This window comes from Saccopteryx leptura, chromosome 6, assembly GCF_036850995.1.
Source record: "Saccopteryx leptura isolate mSacLep1 chromosome 6, mSacLep1_pri_phased_curated, whole genome shotgun sequence".
In the NCBI taxonomy this organism is placed as follows: Eukaryota; Metazoa; Chordata; class Mammalia; order Chiroptera; family Emballonuridae; genus Saccopteryx; species Saccopteryx leptura.
The window spans coordinates 61,734,221-61,751,776 of NC_089508.1; the positions used below are offsets into that span (position 1 = coordinate 61,734,221).

The following is a 17,556-nucleotide window of genomic DNA, read 5'->3' on the forward strand; positions in this document are numbered from 1 at the left end:
AATCTTGTGGAGCTTCAAAAACCAACCAGAACTCCACTCCCCACCCCCGCCCACCACCACCCCCGCCCACCATCACCAATACCTAGTCCCTCCCTCCTACTTGCATCTGCAGGGTTCTAGAATTTTTTAAAGTTTCCCAGTGATTCTAATGTGACTCCCGCATGGAGAAGCAACCAGAAGAAAGCCAATTCCTTGCATCTTGGCACTCACTAAACTATAGAAGTGTGTGTGTGTGGAGGGGGGGGGGGAATGTAAAAAGAAAATTTAAAAAAATGCCTGCTCTGAAACTGAAAGGAAACGTCTTTGGACACTGTCTGCTGGAAAAAATCTCTCACCCATCACAAACACAATGGGAAGTCAGAAGAAGGGAGTGATAAACAAAAGCATGCCTATGATTGAAGCAGAAAAAATGAAGGAACTCTTATTAAATTACTATTTCTTCAGCTGAATAATATCATTGCCCAGTAGGCCACCACTCATTTTGCGGGCAAATAAGAATATGTTTCTTCCTTTAGGTAATTTCCCCCTTGGCAGAAAAGCTGCGTTGGTTGGCGGGACGGGCCTTGGTGAGCGCAGGTAAAGAGGTGTGAATGACCCTGCTGACTGAAGGAATAACACTGAAAGATGTGTCAGGTTGTTCACTGCTCTGGCCTCAGGCTCCACCCTCCCTGCCTTTTGCTCCTCCCTCAGCCCCAGGTCCCTTTGATGACCAGCTCAAGAACGCAGAATGATTGAGGCAAAGGACCAAATCCTGGTGTGGCTCTTCAGCAGAAGCATGAAACTCATGCACAAAAGTTACTCTGGAACTTGGATAACACCAGACGGGGGCGCTCCAGAGCTGCATCTGCCCGCTCCCACTGTGCACCAGCCAGCAGCAGAGGATGTGCTGGCAGACAGCTGGTCAGTGGATGGATGAATTAATTTCTTTACAAGCGCTAGTTATTTTAGTCCCTCTATATTTTCTGGGAAACCCTTGAAAGTCTAAAGGTGCATATATGGAGCTTTGTTGTTGTTGCTGTTGTTGTTAGAGCTAGAACCCGTTAGAAGAACGAGTGATGGAGGAAGACAACCAGGCCCTGACATCCACTACAAAAGGAGACTTAATTGGGAACAAAGATCTAGCCTAGTGGGGGTATTTGGTCCCACACTTCACACAAAAGTCTTTGAGCTTTTTCCACTGAACATGAACCCTTAAGATATATAGCAATCCTTCATTTCTAAGAGGCCCACTCTGCTCTTCTGTTACATGCATAGGCCCTTACTGAAATATACTGTCCCATACAAATGAAAATCAAGTTGTTACTGAGCTATGGGTTGCAAAATCTAGGCCAGTTACATTTTATTCAGATTATTATTATTATTATTATTAAGAAATTACATTCTACTGAGGTAGAAGGAAATATATTGCTTAACATTTAATGATTCCAAGAACCTCAGTAATAATACCTGGATGATTGCAGCTGAAAAAAAGAAACACATCATTTTAATAAATTGAGTTACTTCATAAACATTAGGACTAAAATGATACCAACAATGGATGGAGACTGGATTCCCACTGTTGGTGACCGTGAAGCTGTCACACTGACAAGCTTACAGACTTCCTTTGAGGGAAGGAAAACTGTCCCTAACATGTGCTGCCTCTGTTTCTAGATCAATTTTGTCTTACTATCTGGGTAGCTAGAGTTTATGGATAAACATATATTTCTCTTTTGAAGCCAGAGTTCAACATTCCACAAATAACTAATTTTTGCAGTTGTCTGGGTTTTTCAAAATTTGGTCCAAAAGCCCAGTGATTTAGTTATAATATTGCTAATTTTGGCCATTATGCAAAGTAATATTAATGCTGCGATCATAACAGGCACAGCCTAGTACGCAAGAGGAAATTCTTTATTTATGAGGTGCCTCTATCTCAGCTGCTTATCTCATACGGAATGCACCTGTGGCAAAGGGCGACTGAATACCTTCCCAGGGCAGGCGGTGTCAGAAATGTTTTTCTGTGTTGAACCAAGAGCTGAAATTTGCCTTTTCTCAAGTGCCACCCAGTGGTTCCAGCCCGGCCGTGCATTGCAACACACAACAGAAACACATTCCCGCCTCTGGAGGGCTGCTACTTAAGATGTGAATTCAGTTCTCACGTCTCTCCCGGGCCATCTCTCCCCAGAGGCCTTCAACCATTCCTTGAATTACCAGCGTTCTCAACATCTTTCCGACCTGATCCTGCTCTCCGGAATGTGCTCATTTGGCAATATCCCTTTCTCCATGTTTCTAACTTAAAAAAAAAAAAAAGTGTTCATATAAAGGACTACAGCAATTAAGATTTTAAACCACTCTTTTGTTGTATAAGTTAATATAGTGTACTGGACAAACACATTCTTACTACCTGATTTAGAGGTTTAAAATTAGGGGGAAAAAAACCCAAAAGTCTCTTTCTCTGTTGCTTTCAGTCTCCATCCACTGCTGAAATCTAGCAGGGCCCTGGGTGATACTCCCTCTGATGGTGCCATCCTAAATTCCAGCCTATGATTTCATGCCAGTGCCTGGGTCTCCCAGACCGCATCATTAGGACTTAGAGAAGCTTATTTAGGAGACATTCAATCACAGGTAGAAAAGCAAGGAATGGACAGTGATCTTTAGATGATTCCTTATTTTCATATATAAATATTCCCCTACTCCCTTCAAACTGGTAGGTCTATTATATTAGAAAACAGAGAATCCTAGACTTCTTTGAAAAATGTCTTTTAAGAAGGTATCTCTGATTTTTGGTACCAATCGTAAGCATTACAAATAATAACTGAATCAAAAGCCAACCCGTCTGAGGTGGTTGTCACTGGTTCTCTAATACGAGATCTGAAAACAATACAGACCACCACCCTGTGGTGAGGTGGGCGAAGTGCAGTGTTCCGCCGCCAAGGAGCCACCAGCAGGAGAAACGAACAGCCCCGCCCTCGATTTCACGTGTGTGAAATTCAGAAACAGAGAAGCTATGCTCTGGCAGCCACGGTACCCCAAGATGCTAATCATGACAACATGATGCTTTTCTTCGGGAAACACACTCCTGACATTGACCTAGTGCTGGCGTCAGGCAGGACTGCCCGTCACTGCTGCTGGCAGTGCTCCTGCACAGGTGCGCAAAGGGACTGCAAGGTGCGTGCATGGGTTGCTCACCTGAACTCTGCTGCCCTTTCTTTTACTCCACTGCTCCCTGAGGCTTGCACAGAAGCCAATACAACACTCATAAGATTCAGCACCATATAACTGGATTTCTTGTTTGAAGATTTTATCTCATATATCAATATATGTTTTTATCCTACACACAAGGGAAAATGTCCCTCCTAATCCTCACAATTCCCTGACGTTAACGCCACTCCACTAATAGCCCCAATAATTTATAGATTAATAAAAGAGATACACTTTTAAACTTCTACTTATGTCAAGTATGTAAATTATTTATTAGAAGTACATATACTTTTTTTTAATTTTTATACAGCAAAGCTCTGTAATGCATTTTTTTTTAATTCTCTCTTTTCAATTTTATTTTAGATTTTTTAAATTCATTTTTATAGAGAAAGGAGAGAAAAAGAGAGAGAGAAGGGGGGAGGATCAGGAAGCATCAACTCCCATATGTGCCTTGACCGGGCAAGCCCAGGGCTTTGAACCGGCAACCTCAGTGTTCCAGGTCAACGCTTTATCCATTGCGCCACCACAGGTCAGGCGAAGTATATATACTTTTAATTTTGATAATTTATTACTAAAAGAGATTAACTTTTCAGAGCAGTGCTTTTATATAAGAAATTCTTTTTTCAGTTTTTCTACTGCCGATTAAATGTTTAATTAAATTGAAACCTTTTCCTTTCTTTGCAAATTAGACAATTAGACCCTAGGGAATTCCTATAACCCTGTTAGTACTAACTGGTCTTTTTTTCTGTCTGATTTTTTTTTAATTGAACAGGAAGAAAACTATAGAAATATGTTATTAGCTTTATCAAAGCATCATAAACTTTCTGCTACTGAGAAATCACAACAAGGGAGAGAGAAAGATTATATTAACACAGGGTAAAAAAAATTTTTTTTCCTCTTTGAGAAATATATTCAACTTACCTGTTTTATATATATTATAGATTTTTTCATTTAGAAAATAGAATAGTAAACTATGCCCAGCCTATAGTAAACCTATAACTTGGTTTCACACTGCACAGACAGTTAAGAAGAGAGAGGATGGCGGAAACGTGAAAAGATGAAGAAGACACAGGCGTCAGAGAAGAGAGTGAGGGAAGAAGGCAGGAGAAAGAGCGGGCAGGAAACAGGACTGAAAGAGGTGCACCAGGAACGGAGAAAGATGAGCAGTAGCCAGGGGAGAGGCAGGCAGGGGGGCGTGCAGAGACCTGAGCTGAATTAAACTGTCTTTGTCAAACTTCCTTTTGGCCCCAGAGCTATAGGCACCCACAGAGGGCACCGGGTATCGCTGAACCCCGAAAGTGGGTGGGCACCTCACAGCTGGACCCCTCTGACCTGGAGAAGGCCCTTTCAGAGGGATAATCACCATGGGGGACATAGGAGGAAATTTCCGTCTGGGCCAAAATGGCAATGATCTGAGCAAATCCACTCTGAGCTGAGAGTCAGATCTGGCTCTAGGGCTGAAATGTCCCCACCGGAGAAAGCAATCCCGGGCCGTGACCTTTTGACAAGGGCCTACCTCCTCCACCATCTGCTTGACTTTCTTCTGCTGGCAATGCACCATGTCATCAAGGTGTCTGATCCGTTCCCGGAGGCTGGCGGATGCCTCCTCCAACTGCTGATACCTAACACGGACGGAAGAGAGAGCAGCTGAGTCCTGTACCAAAGCAGCAGCGCCAGCATAGAAAGTCACCGCTAGACAGCAATATTGCCAGGAACAAGAACGGGAACTCCAGGGTGTACCCGTTCACTCTGTGTGTGTCCTAGGTTATTAACTACCCACCAACCACCCCACCGTAGAAGAAATACTGGACTTTTTTCAAGTTCCCACTTGTAAGTTTCACCTTGCATAAGGACAGTTAGTGTTACTTTCCAGGCACTGAGGGAGAATTTATTGGTACCACTTACAGGTAATGAGAAGCTTTCTGTTTTGGAGCTAATACAATATTGGAACATCTAGTAAATTACCTTGATTGGGAGAAAAGAGAAGGAAAAGCATCCAGCAACACAACAAAATATTTGAAATCAGAGCTCCCAGCAGAGTCCTGGGAAGTCTGAAAGTATCCGTTATGTATAGGATTATTTTAGGAAAATGGGAAACATGTTTAAAGACCTTCTCTGCATAAAAACAGAGTGAACCCACACCATCAAACATCGTACACTTTGGTTTTAAAACAGCAGAAGTTGCCTGACTGGTAGTGGTGTAGCGCATAGAGCATTGACGTGGGACACGATGTCCCAGGATCAAAATCCAAGGGTGCCAGCTTGAGTGTGGGCTCATCTCACTTGAGCACAGGCTCACCAGCTTGAGTGTGGGGTCACTGGCTTGAGCATGGGATTATAGACTTGATCTCATGGTCACTGATGTGAGTCCAAAGATTGCTGGCTTGAAGCCCAAGGTTGCTGGCTTGAGCAAGGGGTCTCTGGCTTGGGTGGAGCCCCCGCCCTGGTCAAGGCACATACGAGAAGCAATCAATGAACAACTAAAGTGTCACAACTATGAGCGATGCTTCTCATCTTTTTCCCTAACTGTCTCTCTTTCTCTCAAATTATTTTCTGACTTTGCTGATTTCAAAGAAAACAAAGGATGAACTCTTTAGTTCTCGAGGGTGTCTGGACCAAAGCACTGGATGAAGTGTCTGATGGTGAGCTTACGTCTTCCCATCTCTGCCCGGTCCCTCCTCAGCACCACATGAAAGACCAGAAAAAGACTGAACTTTGCAAACTCTCAAGTTGCATAAGAGGACGGAAACAGGTATTTTTTTAGCAAATGCTGTGGCAGGCAGCACACCCAACGTTCCCTCTTAATAACCCAACGAGACGGGCACTGTTCTAATCATAACCCCTCCTCCTTTAAAAACAAATTCCCATTTTCCAGAGAGGCAAAGAATCTTAGGGAGCTTAAATAACTTGCCCCAAGTACTCAAATCATCCCAACCTTGTTCTCCTTCACTAGAAGGCTATGCATGGCCTCTTAGCTTTCAGATTTCCAAAAGAGACCATGTATTACTTTCATATTTTCCATGCAGGGCTTTATACAGTCAGGGGCAGGGGTTGAGGCAAGGTTTGACTGAGCAATGTATGGAAACAAAGAAGACATTTAAAAAGTAATTGTTTTTGGCCCTGGCTGGTGGCTCAGTGGATAGAGCATTGGCTCAGTGTATGGAAGTCCAGGGTTCAATTTTTGGTCAGGGCACACAAGAAAAGTGACTATCTGCTTCTCCCCTTTTCCTTTCCCCCTACTCTCCCTCTTCCCCTCCTACAGATAGTGGCTCAAGTGGTTCAAGCATGGCCCCGGGTGCTGAGGATAACTCCATTAGAGTGCACCAGCCTCAGGCACTAATAACAGCTCAGTACTCGAGCATTAACCCTTGATGGGGTTGCTGGGTGGATCCTTGTCGAGGCAAATACAGGAATCTACCTCACTATCTCCCCTCTTCTTGCCTAAAAAGAAAAAATTTAATTGTTTCCATAAAAACAGTACTAGTCATAGTTGATGTTTTCTCATCAACAAGGTGCATCTTGTGAAGTTCAAGGTTATGGAAAACATTGTTAGACTAAACTTTTGCTCTTGTGACAGTGCAAAATTAAAATGTGTCCCAATGTACTAACAACCAGCCATGGGCAGTAGGATGTGGCTGTTAAGCTCCTAAAGAAACCAGCTCCACACTGGAAGCTCTCAAGCCATGTTTTCTGCACATGGAAGTCTGCAAGAAGAGATGAGCAGATGAGTGAAAAATGGAAGGACCAAGTAAGCCCACAAACATTCACTGTGTCCACCATCGAAATCCATTATAAGATAAAGGGCATTACATCTTACCTTTCATTGTCAGAATAAGTTATTTCCCCTGACATTTCCGTTTCGTGCTCTAAGAGTTGTAGTTGTAGTTGATGGCGTTCCTAAAACAGACAGACATTAATTATTTTCATCGATGGATTAAACCAAGTTGGACAGAGAATGTGTATCTCTGTCAATCCCAGCACTAGTGAGTTCAAGTCCACATAAAACACCCCGTGGGTTTTATACACCCATGCAGCAGAGTCCAAAGCAAGCTCCAAAATGCCACATTTGCCCTGGCCGGTTGGCTCAGCGGTAGAGCGTCGGCCTGGCGTGCGGGGGACCCGGGTTCGATTCCCAGCCAGGGCACATAGGAGAAGCGCCCATTTGCTTCTCCACCCCTCCCCCTCCTTCCTCTCTGTCTCTCTCTTCCCCTCCCGCAGCCAAGGCTCCACTGGAGCAAAGATGGCCCGGGCACTGGGGATGGCTCCTTGGCCTCTGCCCCAGGCGCTAGAGTGGCTCTGGTTGCTGCAGAGCGACGCCCCAGAGGGGCAGAGCATCGCCCCCTGGTGGGCAGAGCGTCGCCCCTGGTGGGCATGCCAGGTGGATCCTGGTCGGGCGCATGCAGGAGTCTGTCTGACTGTCTCTCCCCGTTTCCAGCTTCAGAAAAATACAAAAAAAAAAAAAATGCCACATTTGTTGGTGTGTGTTTAAAAGCATATTTATGAATAGAGACAAATATCTTGGATAAAGCCATTCAAAACATTCAAAGTATTCCGCCAGCCAAGGCTCAGAGGTCTTGTGAAATTTATAGTTCTAAAGAATGATAATACTCTAAATCAGTCGCCTGTGATACTGCAAAATTCTTGTTTTCCATATCATCAACAAAAGAGGCTCCTGAATTTAAATAATAGCCTGTACACAAACCTGGGGGATGTTTACATCGGTATGTTCACTTGTAAAAAGGTCCTGTGGTAGAAACAACAATGGCTACCAACAAAGTCCACATCCTAGTACCCTAAAACTTGTGAATATGTTGCCTTACGTGGAAAAAAGAAACTCTGCAGATATGATTAATTTTATCAAAAAAGCAATATAGAATCTGGACAATTATTTCTTTGGAGAAAGTAGGAAATGTTTTATTGTTTTTTAATTAAGGGGGAGGCATGGAGGCAGCGAGACAGACTCCCACATGCTCCCTGATCGGGATGTACCCAGCAAGCCCCCTATCAGGCGATGCTCTGCGCATCTGGGGTCGCTGTTCCATTGCTTGTGACTGAGCTATTTTAGAGCCTAAGGCAAGGCCATGGTGCCATCTTCAGTGCTGAAGGCCAACTTGCTTGAATAGAACCATTTGACTCATGGTTACAGAGGGGGAATAGAGAGAGAATGGGGGGGGGGTAGAGAATCAGATAGGCACTTCTCCTGTGTGCTCTGACCAGGAATCAAACTCGAGACTTCCACATACCAGGCTGCTACTCTACCACTGAGGCAACCCATCAGGGCCAAGAAATGTTAATAAAAGCATAGTGCCCATCATAACTGAAATTTCAGTGGAAATACATTACCAATGTTAGTATAACAAATTTTCTTAAAATGGCGTTTACCAAGCCCCGCCCACTAACTGGGAGGAGCTTCTACCTCAGGCCCTCCTCTAAGTACGACTGTGCCTCATCTTTATTCTCAGGAATGCTGCCCAGCAAACTCTTGCTCGCTATATACTGTAGATTCCAAACCTCTTTCATGCCAAATTATTAAAAGCAAATCTTGGAAACTTAAGTCCCACAACGTCTGACACTGTAACCAAGGAACACCCCCAAGACATGGGGAGCAGTCACCGGGCAGGAAGAGCATATTCTCACAGAGGTATTTAGAGTCACAGAGGAAGACCGACTTTGGGTGGGTTTTGTTATTATTTCTCCATCTGCACAGGATGCACATCCTTATTGCCCAGCTTGGTCAAAATGCCCTTCTTAAGAGGCCCCACGTGGTCGGCCATTGACTGGAAGTTTGCATTAGCCCTGAAATAATTGTGATAGATCTTTCACAAGTGAGCCTCCCTTCCAACCTCCCCCCAAAAAGCTGTCATAGTGTAGGGCAAAGCATAATTTATAGCATACTTTAAAAGTTCATTATTTTTCTAAATTGAGGTTAACACACCTTAAGTGTGCACTGCACCATAATTTCTTACGTTTGTATATACCCGATTACCTGGTGAAGCCACCACCCAGATCAAGTCACAGAATTATTACCTGTTCTGCAGAAGGGTCCCTGGGAGAACATACTCTGTAAAAGAGTGTTACTGACTAGTGTGGTGATTAGCAGAGGGAAGGGGTGGGAGCAGGTAGAAGAGGGCACAGGGGGATACATGGAGATGGGAGGGGAGTTGACTTTGGGTGATGAACACACAATATAATGTACAGATGATGAATAATAGGATTGCACACCTGAAACCCATATAATATTATTAACCAATGACACCCCAATACATTTAAGAAAAAAGGGAAAAAGAAGATTGTTACTATCCACAGAAAAGTGCTCCAAATGCAATGCTCAAAAAGAGAAATAGTAGACTAAGGTATACAGTAGAGAAGCCATTCAAAAGCAAAATTTGTTCTTGAGCAAAATCCAAAATTTGGTGCAAGTAGGTCACAGACACTACCACAGTTCCTGCCTGTGGACATGCCGTTCACAGAGTGGGTGACACAGGTTCGGCACAGTGCCTGCTCTCAGAGACTTACCCTTGAAGCAGAAAGAGCAGTAAACTGGTATACCTCATCTCAGCTAAATAAAGCAAACCTTTCTCTAACCTAAATGGAGAAGATGTAGGGAAAGGACAATAAATTTTCTATCACTAAAGAAAAAGCCATCAGGACTTGGGCACATTTTGCATTACAAAAATTCTAGCAAGGGCCCTGGCCGGTTGGCTCAGTGGTAGAGCGTTGGCCTGGCGTGTGGAAGTCCCGGGTTCGATTCCCAGCCAGGGCACACAGGAGAAGCGCCCATCTGCTTCTCCACCCCTCTCCCTCTCCTTCCTCTCTGTCTCTCTCTTCCCCTCCTGCAGCCAAGGCTCCATTGGAGCAAAGATGGCCCAGGTGCTGGGGATGGCTCCTTGGCCTCTGCCTCAGGCGCTAGAGTGGCTCTGGTCACAACAGAGCAACGCCCCAGATGGGCAGAGCATCGACCCCTGGTGGGCATGCCGGGTGGATCCCGGTTGGGCGCATGCGGGAGTCTGTCTGACTGCCTCCCCGTTTCCAGCTTCAGGGGGAAAAAAAAAAAATTTTAGCAGGGAGGGTAGGCCTTACCACCCCGCTGGCCTCCACCCATACAGCCTTCATACCGGCTCCACATGGAAATCAGAGGGGGAAAGGGTTACTTTCAGAATCACAAGGGTACAAAGAAGATAAGCTATAAAACAGATCTGGCTTAAAAAAAAAAAAAGGCTAACTATGGAGCAGACAGTAAAGCAAGTCTGTAACAAAATAAAAATCAGAGCCCCCAAGTTTTGAGCCCCTTGTAGGTCTATGCCAGGCACTGTGCTTAACACGTTGCATGGATTTTTCTCACTACTGCTCACAAAAGAGAACAAGAATTATGATTATCAGCATTTTACAGAAGAGGAGAGTAAAGTCTGGAAAAGTCATCCCCTGCCCACAACTTTCAGAAAGAGAGGCAGGACTCAAACCCTAGGTTTGTCTGCTTGAAAAACCTTTACTTTTAACCACTGCAGGGACGGTCTTTCTGTAAGATGGTCTCCCAGCCCAAACCACCTCCCCCTGCTGCCTGTTCCTCTTGCTCCTTTATCCTGCAGCACAATTTCCCTGTCACCCAAAGGTAATGTGGGAGGACACTCTCCCAAATTCCATCCTATGCCCTGGCTGCCTAATCTTCCCTACCACCACCTCTAACCAGTACTGACAGTTTTAACCATGTCTCGTATCCTCTCCTCAATAAAAGATAGGTTTCTGTTTTCCCTGGCAGGCTAGAGGTGAAATGGTAGTTGACTCTGTTTATTCAAGTCCCTCCCAAATAAAGATATTCCCTAACACCAGAATCTCTGCAGACCCTGAAGCTCCACAGCACTGAACCGAATGCCATTCCCACTCTGGTCAAAGCTCACCTTGTCAGGGGAGGGTCTTAAGCTGCCAACATCGGGGTCAGGAGACCTCTCCTCAGAATCGCTTGGCATCCCAGATGCTGCCCTCGCTCACATTATCACCCCCTCCCTCCCTCCCTCATCAGTGTGGAGAATCTCAGCATCTAGCATGAGTATAGGGTGCTACTATGTCAGGGTCTCGGCAGGTCACTACTTACTGTTCTGCAAACTCACAGGCAGCTAGTGGGCCATTTTCCAGAAATTAGCCCTGGCTTTGGCCCTTCCCCAGAAGTCAGCTGTCACCTGCTAATGGTCACCTTCTCCTCTTTTTCCTTCCCTTCCTTCCTTTTCTTTCCTCTCTCTATCCTTTCTTCCCTTTTCTCCACTTCCCACCTAACCTCTGGCCTCCTCCCTTTCTCTAGGCTAGCTACATTATCTCAGCTGAGCTCCTGCCCGCCCTACACATCCCCCTCCCCCACCCACCCCCGCCCACAGAGAACTGTGGCCTGTCAGAGAAAAGCCAACCCTTAGGACGTGTGCCCCAGAAACATCAGGCTTGGAGTGTGGATGTAATATCTAAACAGGGGTTGACCACTCACAAGTAAACTAAGTCCATGCTTGAGGCCACTAAAATATTCATTTTTATAAATAATTTTATACGTAATATTTTATTAAGCATCAAAATAGCATGGAAAAATTAGAACTTTCTTGGACTTCCTCATGCTTTACAGCTTTGTCTTTTTTTTTCTTAAACTCACAAATTGCAGGGCTGACAGGTATCAGTGTGGAGGGTGTCCCAGACCTTCAGACAGGCCTGCAGGGGAGCCGAGGAAATGCAGGGCACCTGGGCAAGTGGCTCTAGGCAGAAGCTGCACCTGTTACCTTTTCCATGCGTTCGATCAGCCTGTCCAGCTCCCCAATCCTCTGGTCTTTCTCTTCTAGGCTGATCTCTGCCGCCTGCATCTTTCTATTGGCCTCTTCAATCGCTTTCAGAAAACTATTGGTTTCTTCCTGCAAAAGCAACACAATCTCTTCAGCTGAGCCATGGTATCCCTTGGCGATCAACCAGGGTCCAGGGTCTTGTTAAATCATGATGCCTCTTTAAACGCATGACCGTGGGGCCTAGATGTGTCTCCCAAGTCATAAACTCCATTTCCATGTTCCAGTTTTCATCTGTAAATAAAGACACTTCTCATGGCTTTTTAATAAGCCTAGTTATATTTTTTTCCTTTTTACCTGCGAGTTCTTATGTCTAAAAAGAGCCTGAGGATGTTATTTACCCCTTGACTAGATGCTCAGAATGTCAATGTATGTGCCAACAGTGTAAAGGGGATTAAAGCCAGGTTCGAAGGTGAATGCAGAATGCCTACATCTTTCTCCCTTACTGTAAAGCATCAACTCAGTCAGTCATTTGGCACATTTACTTCGCCTGTGAGGACACAGGTTAGGGCGGACATAGAGTCCCTACCTTCAAGGAACTTATGTTGCCTTAGAGAAGATGGAAAGCGAGACATACAGGCCCATCCTACTAACAGGTGGCCAAGTGGAGAGCAGGGGAGCCTGTGGGCTTCCCAACGGGCAGGGGCACTTCTAGCTGTGGGAATAGGAAAGACTTCACTCATGGCTCCTAGGGAGCTTAGGCAAGGTCAAGGACTGGGAAGGAGGAAACTTCAGGTAGAGAGGAGCGAGGGGAGAGGGGAAGGACACAGCTGCAGGTCAGCCCAGGACCCACTTGGGGGATGAAAATTGGTCAAAGAAGCTAGGAAAAGGGATGTATTTAGAGCTAGAGAGTGGGAGCTATTCTGAGAAGGGAGGGGGAGAGTAAGGGAAAGGAGGGAGAAGGGAAGGGAATGAATGAACAAACAGTAAATTCCTTGACCCCTCACCCAGGGTTAGTCCGTTAATTCACCTCCAAGCAGAAACCCTACCACAGGGTGGGGCAGACGTCGGTTTATAGTTGTGAATACGGGAAACAGAGTTTGCTGTATTCTTTTCCACAGGAACAGCTAACTGTAAGCGTGTATTTAAGCCTCACCAACAGTAACGACCAGAAAGGCGTTCTTGCCCCTGCAGCTACAGCTCACCAGGAGGGCCTCCTTCTCCACGCTGTGCCGCAGCTGCTCCTCGTGCAGCTTCTCTTCGTACTGGCTGTACAGCTTCCTGGTCATCTCTCTCATCACCTCCGCGTTGGCCTCATGGGAGGACTCCACCTGCAGGGAGACTCATTTCAGAGCGACAGCGTTGGCAGGTTCCGGGGCGTCAGCCCTCTTCCCTCTGTGTGCACCGCGTGGGGACCCTCAGGAGGGAACCCACCAACCAGGCCTCGGCAGTAGACAGAGGCTGCAGGAACCGTCAGGAAAGGGACGGGAGGCAGAAGGAAAGGGGGCAAACACGTGCATGGAAACTAAAAAGTGGCACTTTATACTAATTTACTTGATTTTATCAGGAAAAGGTGAGTGAATTTTTCAAAAGGTGGAAACTTGCTGAAGTCTTCAACTGGCCCCCAAACTTAGCCATTTTTGAATTAAATTCTCTCTAAAATGTGATTGTGCTCCACTGTCTTAGTAACCCCTGTCTTCGATGTCTTCTCCTGTCTAACGTTCTTTTGATCCTGAAATTTGACTACTTTTTTATTATGTCAGGTTTAATAAGGCATTTTCTCTAAATCATAGGTCCATACCCTAATAGGTCTCAGAAAAATATATTGGGTTTTTCTGTTTATTTTTTAATCTTTGAGTAGTATGTAGTGAGCTGAAAAATAAGATGATTACATTATTACAATAGAATTGGGTCAGAGTAGAATGAACTATAAGAATAAAAAACAAGGCCCTGACCGGTTGGCTCAGCTGTAGAGTGTCTATCCAGCGTGTGGAAGCCTGGGGTTCGATTCCTGGTCAGGGAATACAAGAGAAGTGACCATCTGCTTCTCCACCCCTCCCCCTCCCTCTTCTCTCTCTCGTTCTCTCTCTCTCTTCACCTCTTGCAGCCATGGTTCAAACGGTTTCAGCAAGCTGGCCCTGGCCTCACCTCAGGCACTAACATAGCTTGATTGCCAAGCAACAAAGCAGTGGCCCCAAATGGGCAGAGTATTGCCTGGTAGGGGGCTTGCCAGGTGCATCCCAGTTGGGGTGCATGATGGAGTCTGTCTCTGCCTCCCTGCTTCCCACCTCTCATTTAATAAAAAAAAAAATCTATTTCTGAATATACTTTGTTTTGTAGCATTGATTTTGAAACCAAATAATTTACCTGTTACAAAAACTTAAACTTTAAAAACTTATCTATCAGGATCACTCAATGGGAGAAGAATAGTCTTTTTAACCAACAGTGCTAGCATAACTGGATAGACACATGCAAAAGACCAAAACTGGAGCCCTAACACACCATGTACACAACCTATCTCAAAATGGATCCAAGGCTTACATGCAAAAGCGAACACTATAAAACTGTTAGAAGAAAACATAAGGTAAATCTTTGTGACCTTTGATTAGGCAGTGATTTCTTAGATACGATACCAAAGCACAGTGACAAAAAGGTAAATTAGACTTCATCAATATTCAGTATTAAAAACTTTTGGGCTTTGACGAATAAGCACTATAATTATAGCTCTTAGAATAAAATTAACTAAAAAAAAACCTTCTGTGTTTCAAAGGATACCATCAAGAAAGTGATGGGAGAAAATATTTGGTAAAGTGGGAGCAAATATATGCAAATCTCTTATCTAATAGCTTGAATCCTGAATATATGAAGAATAAAATATAAATAACCCAACTTAAAAAATGGGCAAAGGATCTGACAGACACTCCAAAGAAGAGATACAAAGGCCCTATCAGCACAAGCAATGACGCTCAGCATCACGTGTTATCAGGGAAATGCAAATCCGCAATGAGAAACCACTTCACACTCACGAGGATGCTTATCAGTCAACAGGGTGGCAGGTAGGTGTTGCTGAGAATGTGGAGAAACTGGAATCCTGTTACGCTGCTGGTGGGAATGTAAAATAGCGCAGGCATATCTCTAGATTACCTCTCATGTGGGACTTTTCAATATGTGAGAAAAGCAGGAGGCCTTTGAAGAGAAGTTGTCCACCGGGGAGCTGGAGCTGTTCACTGGTCACACTAGCCAGCGAGTCACTTAGGAAAGACTTAAGCTCATAGAAGAAATGTGGACTCATCCTCTCCATCCCTTTGTGCCTCCTAAATGCACATGTTGCACTTAGGAACACTCCCACCTGGTTTGGGCAACACTCAGCTGGGGCTCCTCAAGGCTTGGCAGATCTAGCTTAGGACATGAGAAAAAGTCAGTGGAGCTGAGGGCAGGCAGGTCTCAGGGAAGAGGTGGCCCTGTCCTTGCCTGTGAATTTCATGCCGTTGATCTTATGCTGCTGACGGGTTGTCTGTGTCCCTTCTTTCCAGCTTAGTCCTTGTTCCAGAATGCTCAGTCTGTTACACATGTCACCCTGGATAAGTGAGGTGTACTTCAACCTCAGTAGGTTACATAATATTTCTTTCAGTGATGCCCCCTAATTCTCCCTTCTCATCACTAGCTACACTTCGCTACCCGGAAGCCACAAAGTGGGAAATCCTGCACAGAGGTTTCCAGCAGCTGAGCGAGACCCAGCGCACCCTGCACGCCGTTCCCATTGCGAACACAGACTTCCAGAAGGGCTCTGTCCCTCTGCATCCGGGGCACGTGAAACACTCGGAGCCCTGTAACTTTTTTTATTTATTTTGGGGGTAAAGTAAAGCACTAGTCTCTAAGACAGGCAACCGTAGGCTGGATTTAGGGGTTTGCTCTCCTTAGGAGCCAGACTGCCAGACTGCCTAACCCTGTGCCCAGACGCCCGATGCAGCCCTAGAATAACCAGGAGTGTCCGGAACAGACACATACAGAGGGCACGCAGTACAGAGTGGAGCAAAAGCAGGTCTACAGTTGTTTGTATACAAAATAATACAATAATAAATAAACATACAAGAAAAAACTGTTTCGTGTACTCACAGCTATAAACCTACTTTTGCCCCACCCTGTATTTGTGGAATGAATGACAGGGTAAAGCCCCTAAGCCAAGGAAACAACTTAAAACAGTAATTGCAGACTTTTTCAGCAATCCTTCCACCTTTTTTTTCAAAGTAATTCTCACTCAGAAATATAATGTTGGAAACAATAAAGAGAAGAGCCACTGTGTCTGAAGTGAAAGCCAAGAGGATGCTCTAGAGCTCTCTGCCCCCTGCCCCTCCCCAGGGCAGCTGTGTGGCCGCGTGGACTGCAACGGCACAACCCCATGGGGGGGGGGGGGGTGGTCACAAGGACTAGCAGTGTCGTGTGTAAGCCTCTCCTTCCCATCCGAGGCAGCCCACGAGGAGGGGGCCACATGTCCCACATATTCCCCTAATTAAATTCTTTTTTTTTTTTTTTTGTATTTTTCTGAAGCTGGAAACGGGGAGAGACAGTCAGACAGACTCCCGCATGCGCCCGACCGGGATCCACCCGGCACACCCACCAGGGGGTGACGCTCTGCCCACCAGGGGGCGATGCTCTGCCCATCCGGGGCGTCGCTCTGTTGCGACCAGAGCCACTCTAGCGCCTGGGACAGAAGCCAAGGGGCCATCCCCAGCGCCCGGGCCATCTCTGCTGCAATGGAGCCTTGGCTGCGGGAGGGGAAGAGAGAGACAGAGAGGAAGGAGAGGGGGAGGGGTGGAGAAGCAGATGGGCGTCTCTCCTGTGTGCCCTGGCCGGGAATCGAACCCGGGACTTCTGCACGCCAGGCCAACGCTCTACCACTGAGCCAACCGGCCAGGGCCTAATTAAATTCTTAATAGCATCACCATTCACTTCCAGATATAGTCTGGTTTGAGCAATAAGTTATCTGGATATACTACCTACTAGGCCAGGGGTTGGGAACCTTTTTGGCTGAGAGAGCCATGAATGCCACATATTTTAAAATGTAATTCCGTGAGAGCCATACAATGACCTGTGTGCATTATGCATTATCCAATAAAAATTTGGTGTTGTCCCAGAGGACAGCTGTGATTGGCTGCAGGCACCGCAACCATGAACATGAGCGGTAGGTAGGAAATGAATGAATTGTAATACATGAGAATGTTTTATATTTTTAACATTATTATTTTTTTTTTTAAAGATTTATCTGCAAGCCAGATACAGCCATCAAAAGAGCCACATCTGGTTCGTGAGCCATAGGTTCCCAACCCCTGCACTAGGCCCTCTCTTTGGGATAGCCTAAGGCTGAGCTGATTATAATTAGAAAACCACAGACTAAAAGAGTAGTGAATTCATTCAGGAAATATATATATATATATTTTTTTTTACAGGGACAGAGAGAGAGTCAGAGAGAGGGATAGACAGGAACAGACAGACAGGAACAGAGAGAGATGAGAAGCATCAATCATCAGTTTTTCCTTGCGACACCTTAGTTGTTCATTGATTGCTTTCTCATATGTGCCTTGACCACGGGCCTTCAGTAGACCGAGTAACCCCTTGCTCGAGCCAGCGA

The 17,556-nt window shown here is 45.5% G+C and overlaps 1 protein-coding gene across 2 annotated transcripts in view; it reads right to left on the reverse strand.

Annotated features, from left to right (window-relative positions):
- The window catches only part of MYZAP (myocardial zonula adherens protein), a 101,188-nt gene that overhangs the window by 44,737 nt on the left and 38,895 nt on the right, over nucleotides 1-17,556 (reverse strand). For both annotated transcript variants that reach the window (XM_066343579.1, XM_066343580.1), the window contains exons 7-10: nucleotides 13,133-13,258; nucleotides 11,931-12,059; nucleotides 6,995-7,074; nucleotides 4,694-4,799 (exon numbers count right to left, since the gene is read on the reverse strand). In XM_066343579.1, coding sequence (XP_066199676.1) covers nucleotides 4,694-4,799; nucleotides 6,995-7,074; nucleotides 11,931-12,059; nucleotides 13,133-13,258 — 441 coding nt within the window. The remainder of the gene's footprint in view (nucleotides 1-4,693; nucleotides 4,800-6,994; nucleotides 7,075-11,930; nucleotides 12,060-13,132; nucleotides 13,259-17,556) is intronic.